The sequence below is a fragment of the Abramis brama genome, assembly GCF_963993115.1.
Source record: "Abramis brama genome assembly, chromosome: 10".
Classification (NCBI taxonomy): Eukaryota; Metazoa; Chordata; class Actinopteri; order Cypriniformes; family Leuciscidae; genus Abramis; species Abramis brama.
In genome coordinates, this window is record NC_139972.1 from 10,296,541 (window position 1) to 10,314,683 (window position 18,143).

An 18,143-nucleotide genomic window follows, 5' to 3' on the forward strand; every position below is an offset into this window, starting at 1 on the left:
TTCATCTGAGCCCCGGCCATCAAAGGCCAAAACTCACATTCGAGAGTTGTCGCCTTATAATCTTTTTTGTAGAGATATATTGAAAAACAAAGGTGAGAAACACAATTTAAAGGTGCTATAAGCATTCTTGCACGTTTTTTTAGGCTGAAACGTTTTATTTTTCACATATCGCAACACACTGAACACACTGTTAAAAAAAAACAGTCTCTGCAGACATCCCACGCTCCACAAACTGAGCAACATACAGAGTGACCAGCAGCACAAAACATAACAAACTGTTCCAGCCAATAACCGACAAGAATGTTGTGGGGTGGGTTTGGGGGGTTATTGCATGGATGAGAAGGAGAGAGGGTCTAGCTAGCCTCCATTTTGTGTGTTAGCTCAAACATCAACAAGAGGTACGCCAACCAAGATCGCTTATAGCATCTTTAACGACTGCTTTTAATTTTTATACTAAATTGTTTGTTTTTGTACAACCTGTTGAAATCAGTTTCATGAGGGTCATGTAAGGTCATGATGAAACAGATTTTCATGATAGTATTTAGCAAGTACTTTACTCACGCAAGTTGCAAAAGAATCATCAGTTGATCTATTTCACGTTATTTTGTTTTTACAGAGTTGTTACAGAGAAGTGGGTTTTTCACAACCCAAAACCAGTGTTTTCGACTGATTGTCGTCATGTAAATTTACTTTAAAAAGAAGATGCTGACTTTGTGTTAAGTTTTCTGTGCATCTATTTTTTCCTCAGGAACAATGAATGATATTAAGGGAAGGTGGGCCACATTGGGGGAAGAAGAAAAAAAGAAGTATGTTGAGGAGGCAGCAGCACTGAGGGCACATGGGGAGGCACAGGACCTAAGCCCTGAGATGAGGGATGCCCGGATAAAAATGCACCTCAAGAAGATGAAGTTAGAGGTTTGGAAAGAGGATTCATTTATTAAGCATTAGTGATATTCTTACATAATTAGATGGAAGGATGATCAACAGCAATTGTAATGTGTGCAGAACATTGTTTTAGACAACTGGATTGTTTATCTGTAGATTTTATCATAATTTCAAATGAGTTTATTCCAAATTAATATTCCATCTGATTTTTGTTTACAAGGCTTTCAACATCAAATATTCTCACAGGCTAGTCTATTCAGATCAAGGTGGTCAATTGAAGCATTAGTAGTCACAAATGTCTATGAGTCAAATTATTAGTTGCATATAAAAACACAGCTAATGTATAGTTATTGTAACCCTGGTGGTCCCTGACCACTTATTTGCCACGTGTGACAACACTGTTTTCATATATTGCCAAGACCAAGCCCTCCCCAGGGCTCCCTTGTAAAAGAGATTTGACTATCTCAATGGGACATCACCTGGTAAAATAAAGGATAAATAATAAAAAAAAAAAAAATTGCCAAGCCCTGTTATGAGTTGTTTCCTCAGTGTATGTTGGATTTTTAAAAGTAAGTTTTGTCTATTTTGTGTATAATACATTTTTTTTTACAATTTTTGCGGTTGTCTTCTTTATCTAAATATTGTAAAGGTGTCCAAGCTTGAGGAGTTAGGTGTGGAAACAGCCATCTTGTCCTTTGATCGTCAAAAGTCCTCATTAGAGGTTTTTGAAATCAGCAGCAGAGGAGCCACTGATTTCCTTGATAAATCTGATACAGTGAACAACTTTGCACTGCATTTCAAAGGTATTGGTTTATATTAAAATCCACAGAAATGGTCTCAGGCCCATAATAGTGCAAATTTACATAATACAGTTTTATGAAATTAATTGTTGTCTGTTGTTGCATCTGTAGCCAGCTCCTCAGCCGCAATGCCCAGTGCCAGAGAACACGTCTCTGTTTTGGTGGGAAAAGTAAAAGATCTCTTCAACCAAAAATATAGTAAGCATAATTTCAAATACTTTTAAAAAGGATGTAAAGAAACTGCTTATCTTGATAACCTATTATACCTTCATGAATCCATGGTATTATTATCAAATAAATAAATTATCTAATGTTTGCCCATCAACCATTAGATTGTCACCTTACCAAAATGACTGTTTGCAACCTTTACACTGGCTAACAACTAGAAGGGAGGGTCACAATTGTCCAACTGTGTAACATTGTTTAACATATGTGTGCCCATGTCTTTAAGAGGAGGCCGGAGGTACTGGAAGGGTCCCCTACCAGTCCCTAGTGAATCAGGGCTTGGTCATTAGAGTTTCTGGACTGCCCAATAGCCTTACCCTGAAAAAGCCTTCCTTTTATGGAAGGAACCAATTGGTAAGAATATTGCAAGCAGCAGAGGAGATTACATTTGAAATAGGTAAGTGAAATTACCAGTGGTTGTCTTTCTCCACTTGTGTTTTGGCAGACCATTTGGCTCTATACAAAGTGGTGAAAATAAGTTAGCCAAAGAATAATACAGGCCTACATTTAAGTCTTTGTATAGTGCTGGGCCATTGTATCTCTCTGTCCCTTCACCCCAACCTGTCAAGGACGATGGTCGCCCAGGTGTAGTCATGGTTTTGCTTAAGGTTTGCCTCTGCCTCTTAAATAGATCATATGATGCAATTTCTTGTTTTCCTATTTCTTAAGTGTATTATGTAGCTGTTAGTGCAAGATCTGTAGTTACAAAGTCTCAAATATTCTTTGTAAAAGTTACGGTTCAGCCACACCTTCCTGAAACACTTAAAATGCCCCCACATCTCTATGTCAGTGTGTGGGGCAGTTTCATAACACCGCCCAAATGTATACGCTAAAAAAGGTGTAACTTTTATCCTCGCTGGCGCCGCCATGTCATCGAGATGCTGTGTTTTTCGTTCAAAAGCCAAACTACATTGTTTGGCCTTCCAAGGGTTGTTCCAGAACAGTAGAACCCAAATATTTAACTGACTGTTTCTAGCACGTATCTCGTGGCCTCAAGATAGTAACTCGTGGCCTCAAGATATTAACTCATGGCCTCAAGATAGTAACTTGCGGCCTCAAGATAGTAACTACTCGTGGCCTCAAGATAGTAACTCGTGGCCTCAAGATATTAACTCATGGCCTCAAGATATTAACTCATGGCCTCAAGATAGTAACTACTCGTGGCCTCAAGATAGTAACTCGTGGCCTCAAGATAGTAACTCGTGGCCTCAAGATATTAACTCATGGCCTCAAGATAGTAACTACTCGTGGCCTCAAGATATTAACTCATGGCCTCAAGATAGTAACTCTTGGCCTCAAGATAGTAACTACTCGTGGCCTCAAGATAGTAACTTGTGGCCTCAAGATAGTAATTCTTGGCCTCAAGATAGTAACTTGTGGCCTCAAGATAGTAACTCTTGGCCTCAAGATAGTAACTTGTGGCCTCAAGATAATAGTTCTTGGCCTCAAGATAGTTACTCGTGGTCTCAAGATAGTTACTCGTGGTCTCAAGATAGTTACTCGTGGTCTCAAGATATTAACTCGTGGCCTCAAGATATTAACTCGTGGCCTCAAGATATTAACTCGTGGCCTCAAGATATTAACTCGTGGCCTCAAGATATTAACTCGTGGCCTCAAGATAGTAACTACTCGTGGCCTCAAGATAGTAACTCGGGGCCTCAAACTTACAAATCTTATACATTCTGGTCGAGTCGCACTGGCAACATTGATCAATCAGCTTGGTCATCTGCATCATCAGATGGGGCTCTTATTGATAAGTTTACATGTTAAAGCTGCAGTCGGCAACCCTGGAAGATTGAGTGAACATAGAATTGTTTTTGAATGTTTACAACTCTCATGCCCCTCCCCCACTCCCATGAGCTTAGATTTTCTAGATAGATTTTCTCTCCGCCATCATGCTTCGTACAATCCAACACACCAGCAAACTTCAGGCGTGTGCAAGTGATATTGTAACGTGCGCGAGAGGGGAGGGAGGATCTGTGGCGTGGGCATGAACTGTGATTGACAACTCTCACCCTGCGCTGATTGGACCAGAAGAACCGGGAGCAGTGTATTTTTGTTAAACAAATAACAGGCTCCAGGTGGAGGTGGAAGCGCGGTTATTTTTCTATAACCGGCTGATTTATGTTTTTCTGTTGGAGCATAGTGTCGGTTTCAATGAATATGATAAAAAAAAAATCCTACAGACGGCAGCTTTAACATTAGTTAACCCCTACAGTAGTGGAATTGTTGAGTCTTTGTTAATAATATTATAAAGAGTATGGTCTAGACCTACTCTGCTTGAAAAGTGCTTTGAGATAATTTTTATTATGAATTGGCGCTATATAACTAAAATTGAATTAAAAATGATTCTGGTTACAGAATATGTATGTGTCTTTGACAGTTAGTAAAGGATGTGACACTATTTCTATTTTTGTCATTATAATGCTACATAATTTCTAAAAAGGCACATCTCCAGAATATCTATAGCTTTTTAGTTAAATGTGACTAGTGACTGGCCCTTGTCAATGGTTTTCTTTTTTTTTTTCATGCTAATTAAATTCTATGCATATAACTCCTGCAAATAATATTCCTTAATTGATACTGCTGTGTGATTATTATTTTTTCCAGTAATGAAGGAAGTCTAATTATTTGTTATGCTCATATTACACAATTGTTTTTTTGTTTTTTTTTTCCTAAAAAATATACATCAGATGCAGCACAATGCAACCCCACTGACATGGCAGAGGGAATGTCTGAGCATGTGGATGCAGAAGGTACGCTGAGTTGTATTTATTTTATCTTTAAATAAATGTATAACATTAAACTTAAGGAGCATAGTTTACTAGATGTGTAACTGGCCATTGCACAGCACATTTAACCAATGTATACATTATTGTAGTAATATTAAATCAAAATATACATTTTTGCAGCACAATGCAACCCCACTGACATGGCAGAGGGAATGTCTGAGCATGTGGATGCAGAAGGTACGCTGAGTTGTTTTTATTTTATCTTTAAATAAATGTATAACATTAAACTTAAGGAGCATAGTTTACTAGATATGTAACTGGACATTGCACAGCACATTTAACCATGGTATATATTATTTCAATAATATTAAATCAAAAGATTAAATTTTCACCTTTGTATGATGGTTTAATGTTTTCATATCACCAAACACAGCAGATGGCATCCAGACGAAGGCAGTGGAGGAAATTTTAGAGGCCATGTGTGAAAATGGTATTTTTTCTATTTGTTAGACATTTTACCAAATGCTACAAATCAGTTTTTGGTATTGCTTAAGTTCGAACTTAGTTAAAACAATAGGCCTATGTCACGCAACAATTGAAGACCGGAAGTACGTCTTTTAGTAGGGAATACAAGTCTTCCGGTTAGCGTTTTACAATGGGGGAGTCCGATAGTTACTGCCTGACCAAGTCTATCTGCAACCTGCCTGAAGTCACCTATGACGATGTGGTTAATCTAATAATAAACGTATTAATCTAACCCAAGACTTGCGGAGTGTTTCCTCCTTCGGGAAAGCGTGAAAGCTGAGATAACGTTTTGGCTGTCTACGTCCTGATGTAGAGCAACCCGGTACACTACAACAGCTGCGTGTGTAGCTTGCCATTGTTGTTATAGAGCTAAACCGTGACCTACAAATTGATTTTATAAAGAGTTTTAAGTCTGGGACCAAGTCGACAAAAAGTTTTTAAAACGGCCAAGAAGGCAAAAGTATCAAGTATCAAGCTCACTGCCTCCATAGATATCATATATAAAGGCTAGATGTCTCGTGCGCGTGGAAATGAAAATCAGCATTGTGATTCTTTTAGTACACAAACTTAAAATAACCAAAAGACACGTAACAGCGGACAGATATACAGGCTAGTGCTGTATCTGAATAAGTCACGGCTGAAGGGCGTTGTTAGGCATGACGCGAATATGAAACATTGGCCGAGGTTCTCGGTTAAAGCTAGCGGGTATTAATGTCTGGCTAAAATTATTGTAGAAACTGTGTTACTAAGACCTTTGTACACCCAAATAGTTGAATTTCCAAAACAGCCTAATACATGAATGAACCTCATCGTCGATTATGGTCTAGTCTGAGTCTAACATCATAACTAACATGGTCAGGCTGGTTGTTTCCATGTTCTAATGCTGCGGCAGCTTCCCGCAAAAGCTCACTAACAGATTTCGCCATATCTCGTCGTCTCGATTACAATATAATCACATTTAAATAATTTCGTTTCACACATTCAACTCATGCGGGATATCGATGACTTGGCTAGAAGGCGTGTCTCAGCGCCGTTACTAGAATAAGCCACACCCACTCATTAACATAGAATTTGCATGCAGGTTGTCTTTGAAAATGAAAATGAAAACTGAAATAAAAGAGGAATTAAAATGAAAACGAAAATTTACATTTGTATTTGAATTGTGTCACTATTATTGCGTGAGCATTACTAAAGAGCATTATAAAAACTGTATTTGTAGTTTCTTTTTCACGTTTGGCTTTTCATTTTAATATTGGCAGTCTTGCCGCGAGACTGTAGTGAAAATGAAATGTGAAATCACCAATTGCATTTTATTTTTCAATTTGACAGGGATAATGCTGTGAAAATGAAATCATTTAATTTCATTCTCAATTTTGTCACATATTTTGCGTGCTGTTTTCTGTAATGAAATCGTTAATATGGTTTTAATTTTCATTTTAATCATTTAATTTATGTATTTAAATTTGGCAGGATATTCCTTCCATAGTAGTCAGGCTACCTGGGATGGTTTAGACATTAAGGCTGAATATTTAAATCCTTATAGAGAAATACTATTGACCGTAAGTTCTTTATCCCTACTCCGCGTTCCGGAAGCAGGAAGTGTGATAAAGGCCTATTGTTCTGAGAAGTCTGCCATTGACATTTGACACAAAGAGAAAAGCTCACTTGTTTGAAAATTACAATTTATAAATACAGTATTTATCCAGGTGACATTAAACAGTATATATAAGGTTGATATTCTGATAATTTTACACTTTGAATTGACTGAATTGAATTTATATGCAAATAATGGAACTGTATTTTTAATCAATGATTTACTAATTAACTATTGACAGTATTAATGCTGACAAGTTGAATTATGAATTTGTAATTAAGTTGTTGTTGTGTTTTATGTACTTTAGGTGTACAGCTGATGGAAGGGTCCTTAGAAACAGCCACTACTGTAGCCATTGTGATGACTGCAGATAAAGGTACTGTATCTTTCCACATTGTGTTTATTTGTATTTAACAGTCAGTCCCATTGAGACAAATGAGCTCTTCCTCGTAATAGACCTGGCCAAGACTAGCAGTGAATCTATATAATCTATGAATCTACAAAAAGAGGCAGTTTCAACAGATTACAATACTACATTAAGAATAGATATGGAAACAGAAGCATGGACTAAGACCTTTTAAAAAGGAAAAAAAAACACTAGACTGTGACAAATTGGTCTCCAATCCTTTTAGGATGAAACAGCATTTAACTAGATTTACTTTTAAATCTTTCAAGGGGCAGATTCCAGGCAGAATTTACAGAAGAAATTAACAGCCTTATTCCAATCTCTGTAACGTATAAATATATTGAGAGTGCAAAGGATGTTGCCTAGGATATTCTTTTACAAAACAAATTTTTCAGTATCAGTTATGACATTACGATTAGTAATCATAAACCTGCAACAATGTTAAAGGAGAACTCCGGTCAATTTTAACATTGAGCTCATTTTTTTGTACATTTGGAGTGCTGTCAATACAGAGAACAACGACAAAAATCGGTGTTGCCTACACCGAGTTATTCTATTTTTAAAATTTGCACCCTGTTGACTTCAATGGGGCAAGTACTAAACCTGCTTTTAGCCTCTTAACATCCTTGATGTGTCATTACAAGTGCACAGAAAATGTGAGTGATTCCTTCAGAGTGAACACGAGTGAGTCTGACTGCAGTAGATGTGAAAGATATGAATAAAAATTATGTTATTTAAGCCAGCGCAAATACCTTTGTTTACATCCTGTTTTTCGGTTGAAGTCCAAAGTAGTCAATTGCCGAGTTCATGCGCGTGATCATAGGTATTAAACCTATGCGTGTGAACTCTGCAATCGACTACTTTGGACTTAGAGGCTAAAAGCAGGTTTAGTACTTGCCCCATTGAAGTCAACAGGGTGCAAATTTTAAAAATAGAATAACTCGGTGTAGGCAACACCGATTTTTGTCGTTGTTCTCTGTATTGACAGCACTCCAAATGTACAAAAAAATTAGCTCAATGTTAAAATTGACCGGAGTTCTCCTTTAAGCTCTGGAAGAAGCTGAAGAACTGTGTCATGAGTTTTCCTTATTTCAGGGTGCCTAACCCGAAATACTAAAGCCGCTTTCTGAAATTGAACCCAGGAAAACCTGCTTTTATCTTGATTGATTACCAGCAAGATCTGAGATTAATTGATGTGCAATACCCACATATTCCTTTGGCAACAGTTAAAAATGAACAAGCTGCCTTTGAGATGTTTGTGATGAGTATGATTTCAACTAACTGGTTATTTGTGGTTTTCCTTTGGTAGATGGAGGCAATTTGTGCTGTATCTGCCGTGTCCATTTTGATGACAAGATGAAAAATGCTAAAAAGAAGTGGCGTTCATGGTCCCAGTGCACAGTGTGCCAATCATGGTCACATACGGCATGTAGCTTTAAAAAAAACATGTGCCTTCACTGTCAAAACACCATGCAAACACCCTGAAGATAACTTGTTTGAGTAGTTTTACTATGTTGATGGCCCCAACCCATCCACACACACAAAAATAAAGGGACCAATAAAGTTATATTGTTCTGAATTGAGTCTACTTGTTTTTTTATATATATATATATATATATATATATATATATATATCTGTTTCATCATTTGTTCAGTAGGGCTGAGTTTTATCAAGGACCTAACCTTCATCATAACTTTACATGTTTAAGAGTCTTGCTGTCACTGGGAGATGCTTGGCAAAAATTATATTGAAAAGATGGTTTGTGATATTTGTGGAAACTTTAGTATACAGTTGAACACTACAATTTTTTAAAAAAATGTTAAATGGTTTATGGACGTTGCTATCACTGAAGCCACCTAGTTGGCATTGCTTCCGTTTTGTGTAATATTAGATTCAATGTTGAACAAATTGACTACCAATAGGCCTAATAATTGTCTACTTAAAAGTAATACTACTAATAGTTAATAACCTAAGAGGAGAACTTAAAATATATTTATAGATTTTAACTTTAATATGGTTTTAATCATCTTTAATGTAACCAAACGTTCGTACAGGTTTCACATAATACTAACAGAAATAATAAACAATAGCAGTTTGAACCCTTCTCCATTTTATTACCACAGGTACAGGTATTCCGCTATTCCAACTTATGTTTCCACATGTTAGAATATTAATTCTCTCTCTCTCTCTCTCTCTCTCTCTCTCTCTCTCTCTCTCTCTCTCTCTCTCTCTAATTCAATTCAATATAATATCTGTGAACATTTTCACACCACAGTGTTTTAACATATATACAAATTATAATATATGTGAACATTTTATATTACAGTGTTTTAACACACACACATAATAACACTGAGGGTCACTGGGGTGGACAGTAGGGAAACACACATTCACCTGCTGTCTCAGGCTGTGGCACACACACGTATCTAGCACGTGTGGCACATCTCTCTCTCTCTCTCTCTCTCTCTTTCTTTCTTTCTTTCTTTATTTCTTTATTTCTTTCTTTCTTTTCTCTTTAATTCAATTTCCTGTTTTATCCCTTTGTGTGTGTTGTTCCTTTCAAGTAAGTCTGTAATAAGTATTAGGGCCTATGTTCTAAGGCAGGGGTCATCAACTACACTTGTCCGAGGGCCAGAACTTTTCTAAGCAGACACTATCAGGGCCAGATGCTCTTGTAAAATTAAAATATTATTTTATTAATATTTATTAATAATTATTATATTATTATTATAAGTAATATATTATTATTCATACATCAATTTGCCTTTAAAATGTATGTTATTTTTTAGCCTTTGTCAGTGTTAACTTAATCATATCACCTGTACGATAGCAAGCCACTATCATTTTATCATTTATCAAGTATATTTGTATAGCGCTTTTCACAATACAGATTGTATCAAAGCAGCTTCACAGTATTAAAATAAAATAATACAACAAAGTTTGTTTCTAGTGGAATTTATTGATTGATAGAATAAAATTAAATATCCCCAAAATATCCCCAACTGAGCAAGCCAAAGGCAAGGGCGAAAACGATATTTTAGGCTTCATATTCATGAGAATGTATATTCATATTCCTGAGAACAGCTGTCAAGCCCGATGTTAAAAAGATAGTGTCGAAGGGGAAATGTAACTTCTTTCTCAAACTGTGTGATTGTTACATTTTTGTCTATGTTTTGTCTCAATCATGTGACTCGAGGTTCCTGTCGGGAAAACAAAAACGGCGGACAATTAAATATCTCTTGTCTTAAAGATAATGTGTTTTATAACGCAGCACCACAGTAGACTGACGTCAAATATGACGTTTTTAAAAATCACGCCTTCAGTTATGAAAAACAAATGTATTTGTGTGTGTGTGTGTGTGTGTCTGTGTGTGTTTTTTTTTGTTTGTTTTTTTACATTTTTCATAGCGGAAGTAGCAACATGGGCCGTTACTATGGAGATGAGGACACTCAGTCCGCTTTGCGTCACGTGAGCAGAGCAGTTGGCGCGCTGGTCTCCTGTTTTAGTTAAAATATAGTCATTAAGCAAACATTTTTGTCTTTTCTTAGCATAGATCATATACATGTAGTATAATTATTTATTAGACAGTGTGTGATATTTGATATATTGGGTAGATACATGTTTTCACAACCCTAGCACGACCCTAAAACGGTGGAACTACAACTGGGGTGCTGATGTCAACACAAGTACTAAAGAGGGGTCTAGGGAGTTGTAGTTTTTTTTAAAAAACAGGGTTTTCCCTAAAATTGGAAGTTATAAATACTTAATTGGTGGCATTCCAGGGGTTTGAGGGGATGTTAAACACATTTTTGGCATCAGACTTTAAATATTGTCTTGTTCAAAGGGGGATTTTTTATTTTCACACCATAGTCCCCCCCCACCCCTTGGTGACTATGACTATGACTACTCAACTTATAACCCATGTAAACACCTTTCTCTAATAGTTGGTCTCATGTCCGTAACCCTTTTTGTTCCATAATTATAAGCCTTCAAATATGCCCTGAGGTTAAGGTTCAGAGGTCAATATCTCAAAGCAGTAATACTATAGAACCTTCAAATTGATATATGTTACTCTCCAGGTCAAGACCTTTCCAGTGATGTATTTGGTTTAGCTATATGACAAAGTTTTAATTTTTTCACATTTTGGACATGTGCCCTATGACATGGCTTAGGTTCAGAAAGCACTTCGAGGGCTTCAAGTGTGTGTGTGTGTGTGTGTGTGTGTGTGTGTGTGTGTGCGTGTGTGTGTGCGTGTGTGTGTGCGTGAGGGTGTGCGTGAGGGTGTGCGTGTGTGAGAGAGAGATTGTATGTAAATGTGAGAGAGTGTGAGTGCAAAAGTGAGTTTTGTTTCTACTCCTGCCATTCCCACACAAGGTTGCAATTCTTAAATGTGATCTAACAAAGGTAAAGAGAAAATATTAACCATATATGCTGTTTATATTGCTTGTAACTGGGATAAAATAAACATCTGTTGAGTATTTTAACATACATTTTTATATTATGTTGAATTATAAACCCCAAAATGCAGCGGGTCCACCAGACCCACGAACACTGGCTGAATAACAAAAATATCCAATAAAGCACTGCACACACTTTTTTGTCTACTAAAATCTAATAATACCGAGCCTGGAGCCCTCTCCTCGGACAGCACGCCAAATACGCATTTATTTCTATCTGACTTATTTGTAAGTGTGAACTAGTGAAATCAGGGAATCATGGCTAGTGTTTTGTTTTATGCAGTCCTCTGTTGGGGATGCAGTATCACTGTAGATGATAAGAATAGGATCAATAATTTGATTAGAAAAGCTGGATCGGTTATTGGCCTAAATCCTGATTCACTTGAGGTTACTGTGGAGAAGAGCACAAGGTCAAAATTAAAAAAAATTATGTGTTACAAAGGTCATCCACTACATTGTATTTTTAGTGGATTAAAAAGTTCATTTAGTGGAAGATTAGTAATGCCTCGGTGTTCTACAGAGCGATTTAGAAGGTCTTTTAATCCGAATGCAGTTAGGTTTTTTAATGAAGTTGTGTAATTTTTTTTTTTTTTTTTTGTATGTGTTGAAATGTTTTATTTGTCTGTAATGTGCAATGGTGGCGAACGAATTTCCCCTCACAAGGATTAATAAAGTTTTCTAACTTCTAACTAACTAACTAACTTAGGTCATCCTGGCATAAACCAGTCACAGAAAATTTAAAAAAACACCATTTAGTATGTTTGTAAGTCATTTGGTTTATGAGGACACAGTGTCTTTGGTTTATAAATACCCATGTCTTTATACACATTTGTGCCCTCATAAACCATATACAAGAACACACACACACACACACACACACACACACACACACACACACAATAACAGCAGGCCCTGACAGGAGGAGGAGGAGTGGTCCCGAACATCGTTCGTGTAATATAAATGGGGGGTGGGGGCTGTACAGTGTGTGGTCATTGAAAATGGTCATTGAAAATGTGTTCTGAAATATATTCTTCACAGAAAATGAGCCAAGACCAATGAGTCTGAGGTTGAAAAAATAATTAATCGTATAATTTTTCTTTTGATATAAACAGTGTCACAAAAGTGGCATCACGTTTTTACGTGTGGGCAACGTAGCTGCGAGAGGTCGCTGATTGACAAGTGGGTTGCCCTATCACAGAGGCACAGAGGTCAGCAGATTGACAACTGAGTGAGGGGTGGGGTGTCCGCTCTCTCCGCCACCATCATACTGTACAACCTCAAAGGTAGGTAATGAATACACGTACTGATATGAACATATGCTTACGGAACCTGAATAATAAAGTTAGTTAGCGCTGTCTAAGCCATCATTCATTAATTATTTATCACCATTAATTTATAGGAATGTATCTAATGACATAGGGGTTTATCCAGCATTATTATTAGCCACCGCATTTAACGTTAGCTGCAGTTGGCAGCAATGTGCTAACCGAGGTCAGAATTATATAAGTTGAAAACTTTATTGACGCCAATACCTAGATGAAAACAGAAATCAACTATGGAGTATGGGTTATTGTTGCATAAAAAATATGAAACACACATGGAGTGTTGTCTGACATTACTGATAATACTGAAGTAGGCCAAATTACAAACATTTGCAATGTAACACTTAAATAATGCAGTGCCTTTGTCACTTTGGTTGTCATTAAATGTTGTCATTAAATGTTGATTGTTTTATATTCTAGTTTTAAGATGCCAAGAGGGTCAACAATAACAACCTGCGTGAGTTGCAAAGCAGCTATTGGTGTGGCCACCAAGACCTGCAAATATTGCCAGTCAGTACAGCCAAGAAAGCAAAGACTGGCAAAAAAACTCCAGAAATTTGAGGCCAGAAAGGAGACGTGGTTGAAAAACAAAAACAAAAACCAAACCACCTCTCATGTTATTGATGAGGCATCTGTCTTGGTATGTGTTTAACGTCTGTAGTTATTATTATTTACATAATTACAGCCCACAATGCTTCAGACATTTATAATTGCTTATATTTCTGTATAAATTATATAATATATATCTTTATTTTCAGGTCGAAAAGTTAAACAGATTGGGGTACAAGGCCATAGTCTTCATTGGAAAGAAAACAAAGAAGCAGAAAACCTGGTCCGCACAAGTCCTCCAGCCAAAAATGGCAGCTGTCCGACCATTCTGAAAAATGCCTTGACAGGATGAAGGCTCTCTATGAAGTGTTAATTAATAGTAAGTGTGTGCGATTATTTAAAATCTTACTCCAGTCAACATAAAAACAAATGTGGCACAGACACAGCAATTACAGTTGGGAATTGTCTTGGTAGCGCTGCCACAGGGCAAACCACAGTGGACCAAAAATAGCTATTCACCTGTTCATCAAATTTGATCTTTGCTTTATCCAATAGGTTTTTCGGTAAAACTTTAGAATAATGGTCCGTCATTAATAATTAACTATGCAGGAACTACTAGTGATCTGGACCATTATTTTAAAGTGAAAAGCATCTTTTTTTACTTTAAAATAATAGTCCAGATCACTAGTAGTCCTTGAAGACTGACTAGGTAACCCTTGAGTATTTAGCGATGCATTTTATGACCACGTTGAGAGTAAAAAAAGACAATTGCTAACGTCTCAGACACGTTAATGTTGTGATTAGTAATTAATTTAATTAGTAATTCTTTATAATTTGTCATAATTACCTATTAGTTCTTAATTATGCAAATCTCATTAAGTAATTATTGATTATCTAATAATGAACTATCTCCTAAATTTGATATTACTTACTGATTAGTTAAGCTTGTTTCTATATTAATTAATTGTAGTAGCTGAAGTGTTAATGTAGTAATACTCATTAGTCCTGCATTACTTCCTGCATAGTTACTTATTAATGACAGACCATTATTATAAAGTGTTTTTCTTTTAGAGCTGCGACAATTAATTGATATTTGAGATTATTAATCAATTATACAATTAATCACCAACGATTTTGATAATTTTTTAATAAAAAATGCTCTGCTTTCAGAGTCTTACATTTGTATATATATATATATATATATATATATATATATATATATATATATATATATTCATACATCATCTTTTAGATTATGAAAATAACCGTTGTTTGCAGACTTAGTTTCTTTTACTAGTCAGTGAGCCACATAGCTCACTGATTGTCTGCCATACATAGCAAAATAGTCAACAGCAAGATGCATTGCTCAATTCAACTTCAAAAAACTATAAACACATATCTCCACTTCACATGGGGTAATGAGATCCTACAATTTGCACCAGAGTACAAAATCAGCCTCGCCTCAGTTCTATAGAGAGCATAGAGTCCATAGGGCAGCATTTATAGACAGAAGAATACAAAAGACAAATGTACTGGATGTTTCCTTATGGAGCACAGTCACTGCTAGAAAAAAAAGGGTACATTTGTTCTTATTACAGGAGGTGAATAATTTCCTCTTTTTGTACCATTTGTACAGGTTGTGCTAACCAGCAGTCCACCACCAGTCCTCCTCCCATCCAGTCCCTCATCCAGCCCACCACCAGTCCTCCTCCCATCCAGCCCACCACCAGTCCTCCTCCCATCCAGTCCCTCATCCAGCCCACCACCAGTCCTCCTCCCATCCAGCCCACCACCAGTCCTCCTCCCATCCAGTCCCTCATCCAGCCCACCACCAGTCCTCCTCCCATCCAGCCCACCACCAGTCCTCCTCCCATCCAGTCCCTCATCCAGCCCACCACCAGCCCTACTCCCATCCAGTCCCTCATCCAGCCCACCACCAGCCCTACTCCCATCCAGTCCCTCATCCAGCCCACCACCAGCCCTCCTCCCATCCAGTCCCTCATCCAGCCCACCACCAGTCCTCCTCCCATCCAGTCCCTCATCCAGCCCACCACCAGTCCTCCTCCCATCCAGTCCCTCATCCAGCCCACCACCAGTCCTCCTCCCATCCAGTCCCTCATCCAGCCCACCACCAGTCCTCCTCCCATCCAGTCCCTCATCCAGCCCACCACCAGTCCTCCTCCCATCCAGTCCCTCATCCAGCCCACCACCAGTCCTCCTCCCATCCAGCCCACCACCAGTCCTCCTCCCATCCAGTCCCTCATCCAGCCCACCACCAGTCCTCCTCCCATCCAGCCCACCACCAGTCCTCCTCCCATCCAGTCCCTCATCCAGCCCACCACCAGTCCTCCTCCCATCCAGCCCACCACCAGTCCTCCTCCCATCCAGTCCCTCATCCAGCCCACCACCAGTCCTCCTCCCATCCAGTCCCTCATCCAGCCCACCACCAGTCCTCCTCCCATCCAGTCCCTCATCCAGCCCACCACCGGTCCTCCTCCCATCCAGTCCCTCATCCAGCCCACCACCAGTCCTCCTCCCATCCAGTCCCTCATCCAGCCCACCACCGGTCCTCCTCCCATCCAGTCCCTCATCCAGCCCACCACCAGTCCTCCTCCCATCCAGTCCCTCATCCAGCCCACCACCGGTCCTCCGGTCCTGTAATATGTAGGTCTGGATAACTTGCCTTTCAAATATTACTTAAAGGGAAATATAACGTTTCAAAATTCTGACAGGATGATTGACAGATGTTGAAGCAAAAACTTTTGGCAAGTGAATTAGGTTATTAAGCTTTCCTAGATTAACATTTCACCATTTCAAATCAGATTTCAAATACAGTGATTCTTTTGCCTTAGCCAGATATACTTAAGTCATATACTTAAGTCATAAATATATCATGTGTTGCCTGTGAAAATCATTTTTTAATACATTGATGAGGATGTATGAGGTCAAACTCATGTACTTTTTTTGCTCTTTCAGAATGTAACCATGGGATCCATCCTAGAAGGGGAACCTTACTACCCAGTGAAGAGCCCTGTTCACTCTGGTATGTACAATTTATCATAGTTTTGATTGGAGTAGCCTCATTCTTAGTACTTCAAAACTTAAAGTAATAGCCTTGGCTTGTATTTGTGGGCGGCTGTGGCTCAGTGTGTCGAAGTGTCCTTGGGCAAGACACTGAACCCACACTTTCCCCCAGTGTGTCATTGGGTGTGTGAATACGTGGGAATCCAATCTCCAAAGCCTGTCTGCAAACAGTGTTGTATGAATGTGTGTGTAAAAGGGTGGTAGTGATGAACATTGTAAAAGTACTTTGAGTGGTCCCAAAAAATTATAAAAGCACTATATAAGTGCAAGTCCATTTAACATCCATAATTGCTTCAGCCACTTAACTGAACGGGTTGTATTTGGGATAGCCATCTATATGTGGCTTGCCTTTAATTTATTTTGTGCAAAGCTCTTGCTCAAATCTAAATGAATTATAATTTGGTGCATGTGGGTACCATGAGATTAACTGGATGGATTATGATATGAATAATGATACTAAATAATGATATGTTGCATGCTGCCTAAAGGTTAAACATACACTCTAAACAGCGCAAGGGAACGGAGATCTACTATGAAAAAAAAACTAACTGAGACTGAGTTTCACTTTTCAAAATGTGCTATCACATCAGGCCCATAAGAGGGCGGACAATTTTTGGCAATGAGCTTTTAGTTAAAGTTTTACAGTGTTTGTGTATTTTATCAGTTATGTGGTGCTTAAGGCAGATAAACCTGACTGCCATAATGGAGAGACATATGTTGGGCATAATCACCAATTTATTCTGAGCAAGGATTTCCTTTTTCTTTACATTGCATTTTGATTAGATGTTGACATTGGGATACTAAAGTAACACACATTGGTTAAAGGCATTTACAAAAGTCCAAAGACTTGAGAGGTCTTTCATGACTACATTTTCAAGACTATTATTGTGCAGCAAATTGCAGAGGTCTTTTACAGTGGATACCTTCAGAGCAGAGGTATATGATTTCAAATAAATGGCTACACCGTAGGTAATGCATATTCAAACCTTAACCAAAATATTACCATAGGCAGGCAATTGACTGTTATCAGGTTACTGTAAGTTTATAAACCTACTGAATGAAGGGGTTGCTTGCTGTTCCTCATTGCCCTTAACCTTGTCATGTTTGTTTTGAATTTAATTCATGGCTGATGTAATGACCTAAATTAATAACAATCTCTTTTAATTACAGTGGGAAAACTTGGCTGACACAGTGGGTGACGGAGGAGAACACCAAGAATTAAGGAAATGTTCAATCCCATTGTTTTGTACCATAAGCTGTTTATGTTGTTATACAGTATATTAAAAAAAATTAAAAGCCTGAAAGACTCCCACTTTGTAGCAAACCAGAGAACACATGCTGTGTTTGTAAAAGCTTGACAGCTCATCTCTCTCCTTCACACATAGATAGATAGATAGATAGATAGATAGATAGATAGATAGATAGATAGATAGCGCATTACCGCCAGCTACTGTGAACTTGATCCAGATACTCTAACAACTACCCACTCCCCATCCTTCTTGAAGTCACGTGACTCAACCAAAACGTTTCAGTTTCACATTATTCTGGCAAGATCTAAAAAAA

At 38.0% G+C, this 18,143-nt stretch overlaps 1 protein-coding gene across 3 annotated transcripts; it reads left to right on the forward strand.

The window, feature by feature from the left end:
- The first annotated feature begins 310 nt into the window (after positions 1–310).
- LOC311090142 (uncharacterized protein) lies at positions 311–17,876 on the forward strand. 3 transcript variants are annotated; one of them, XM_084125283.1, is made up of 10 exons: positions 311–398; positions 749–915; positions 1,535–1,688; positions 1,797–1,883; positions 2,137–2,307; positions 4,604–4,666; positions 4,823–4,879; positions 5,076–5,132; positions 7,069–7,137; positions 8,477–8,743. In XM_084125283.1, the coding sequence occupies exons 2-10, from the start codon at positions 754–756 to the stop codon at positions 8,650–8,652; spliced, it is 996 nt and encodes a 331-aa protein (XP_083981409.1). In that variant the 5' UTR covers positions 311–398; positions 749–753; the 3' UTR covers positions 8,653–8,743. The 3 variants fall into 3 exon arrangements, with proteins under 3 accessions (XP_083981409.1, XP_083981411.1, XP_083981410.1); XM_084125285.1 differs by lacking the exons at positions 311–398; positions 7,069–7,137; positions 8,477–8,743 and adding exons at positions 16,473–16,539; positions 17,751–17,876 and having other exon boundaries at positions 615–915; XM_084125284.1 differs by lacking the exon at positions 311–398 and having other exon boundaries at positions 615–915; positions 5,079–5,132; positions 8,477–8,713.
- Positions 17,877–18,143: the final 267 nt, after the last annotated feature.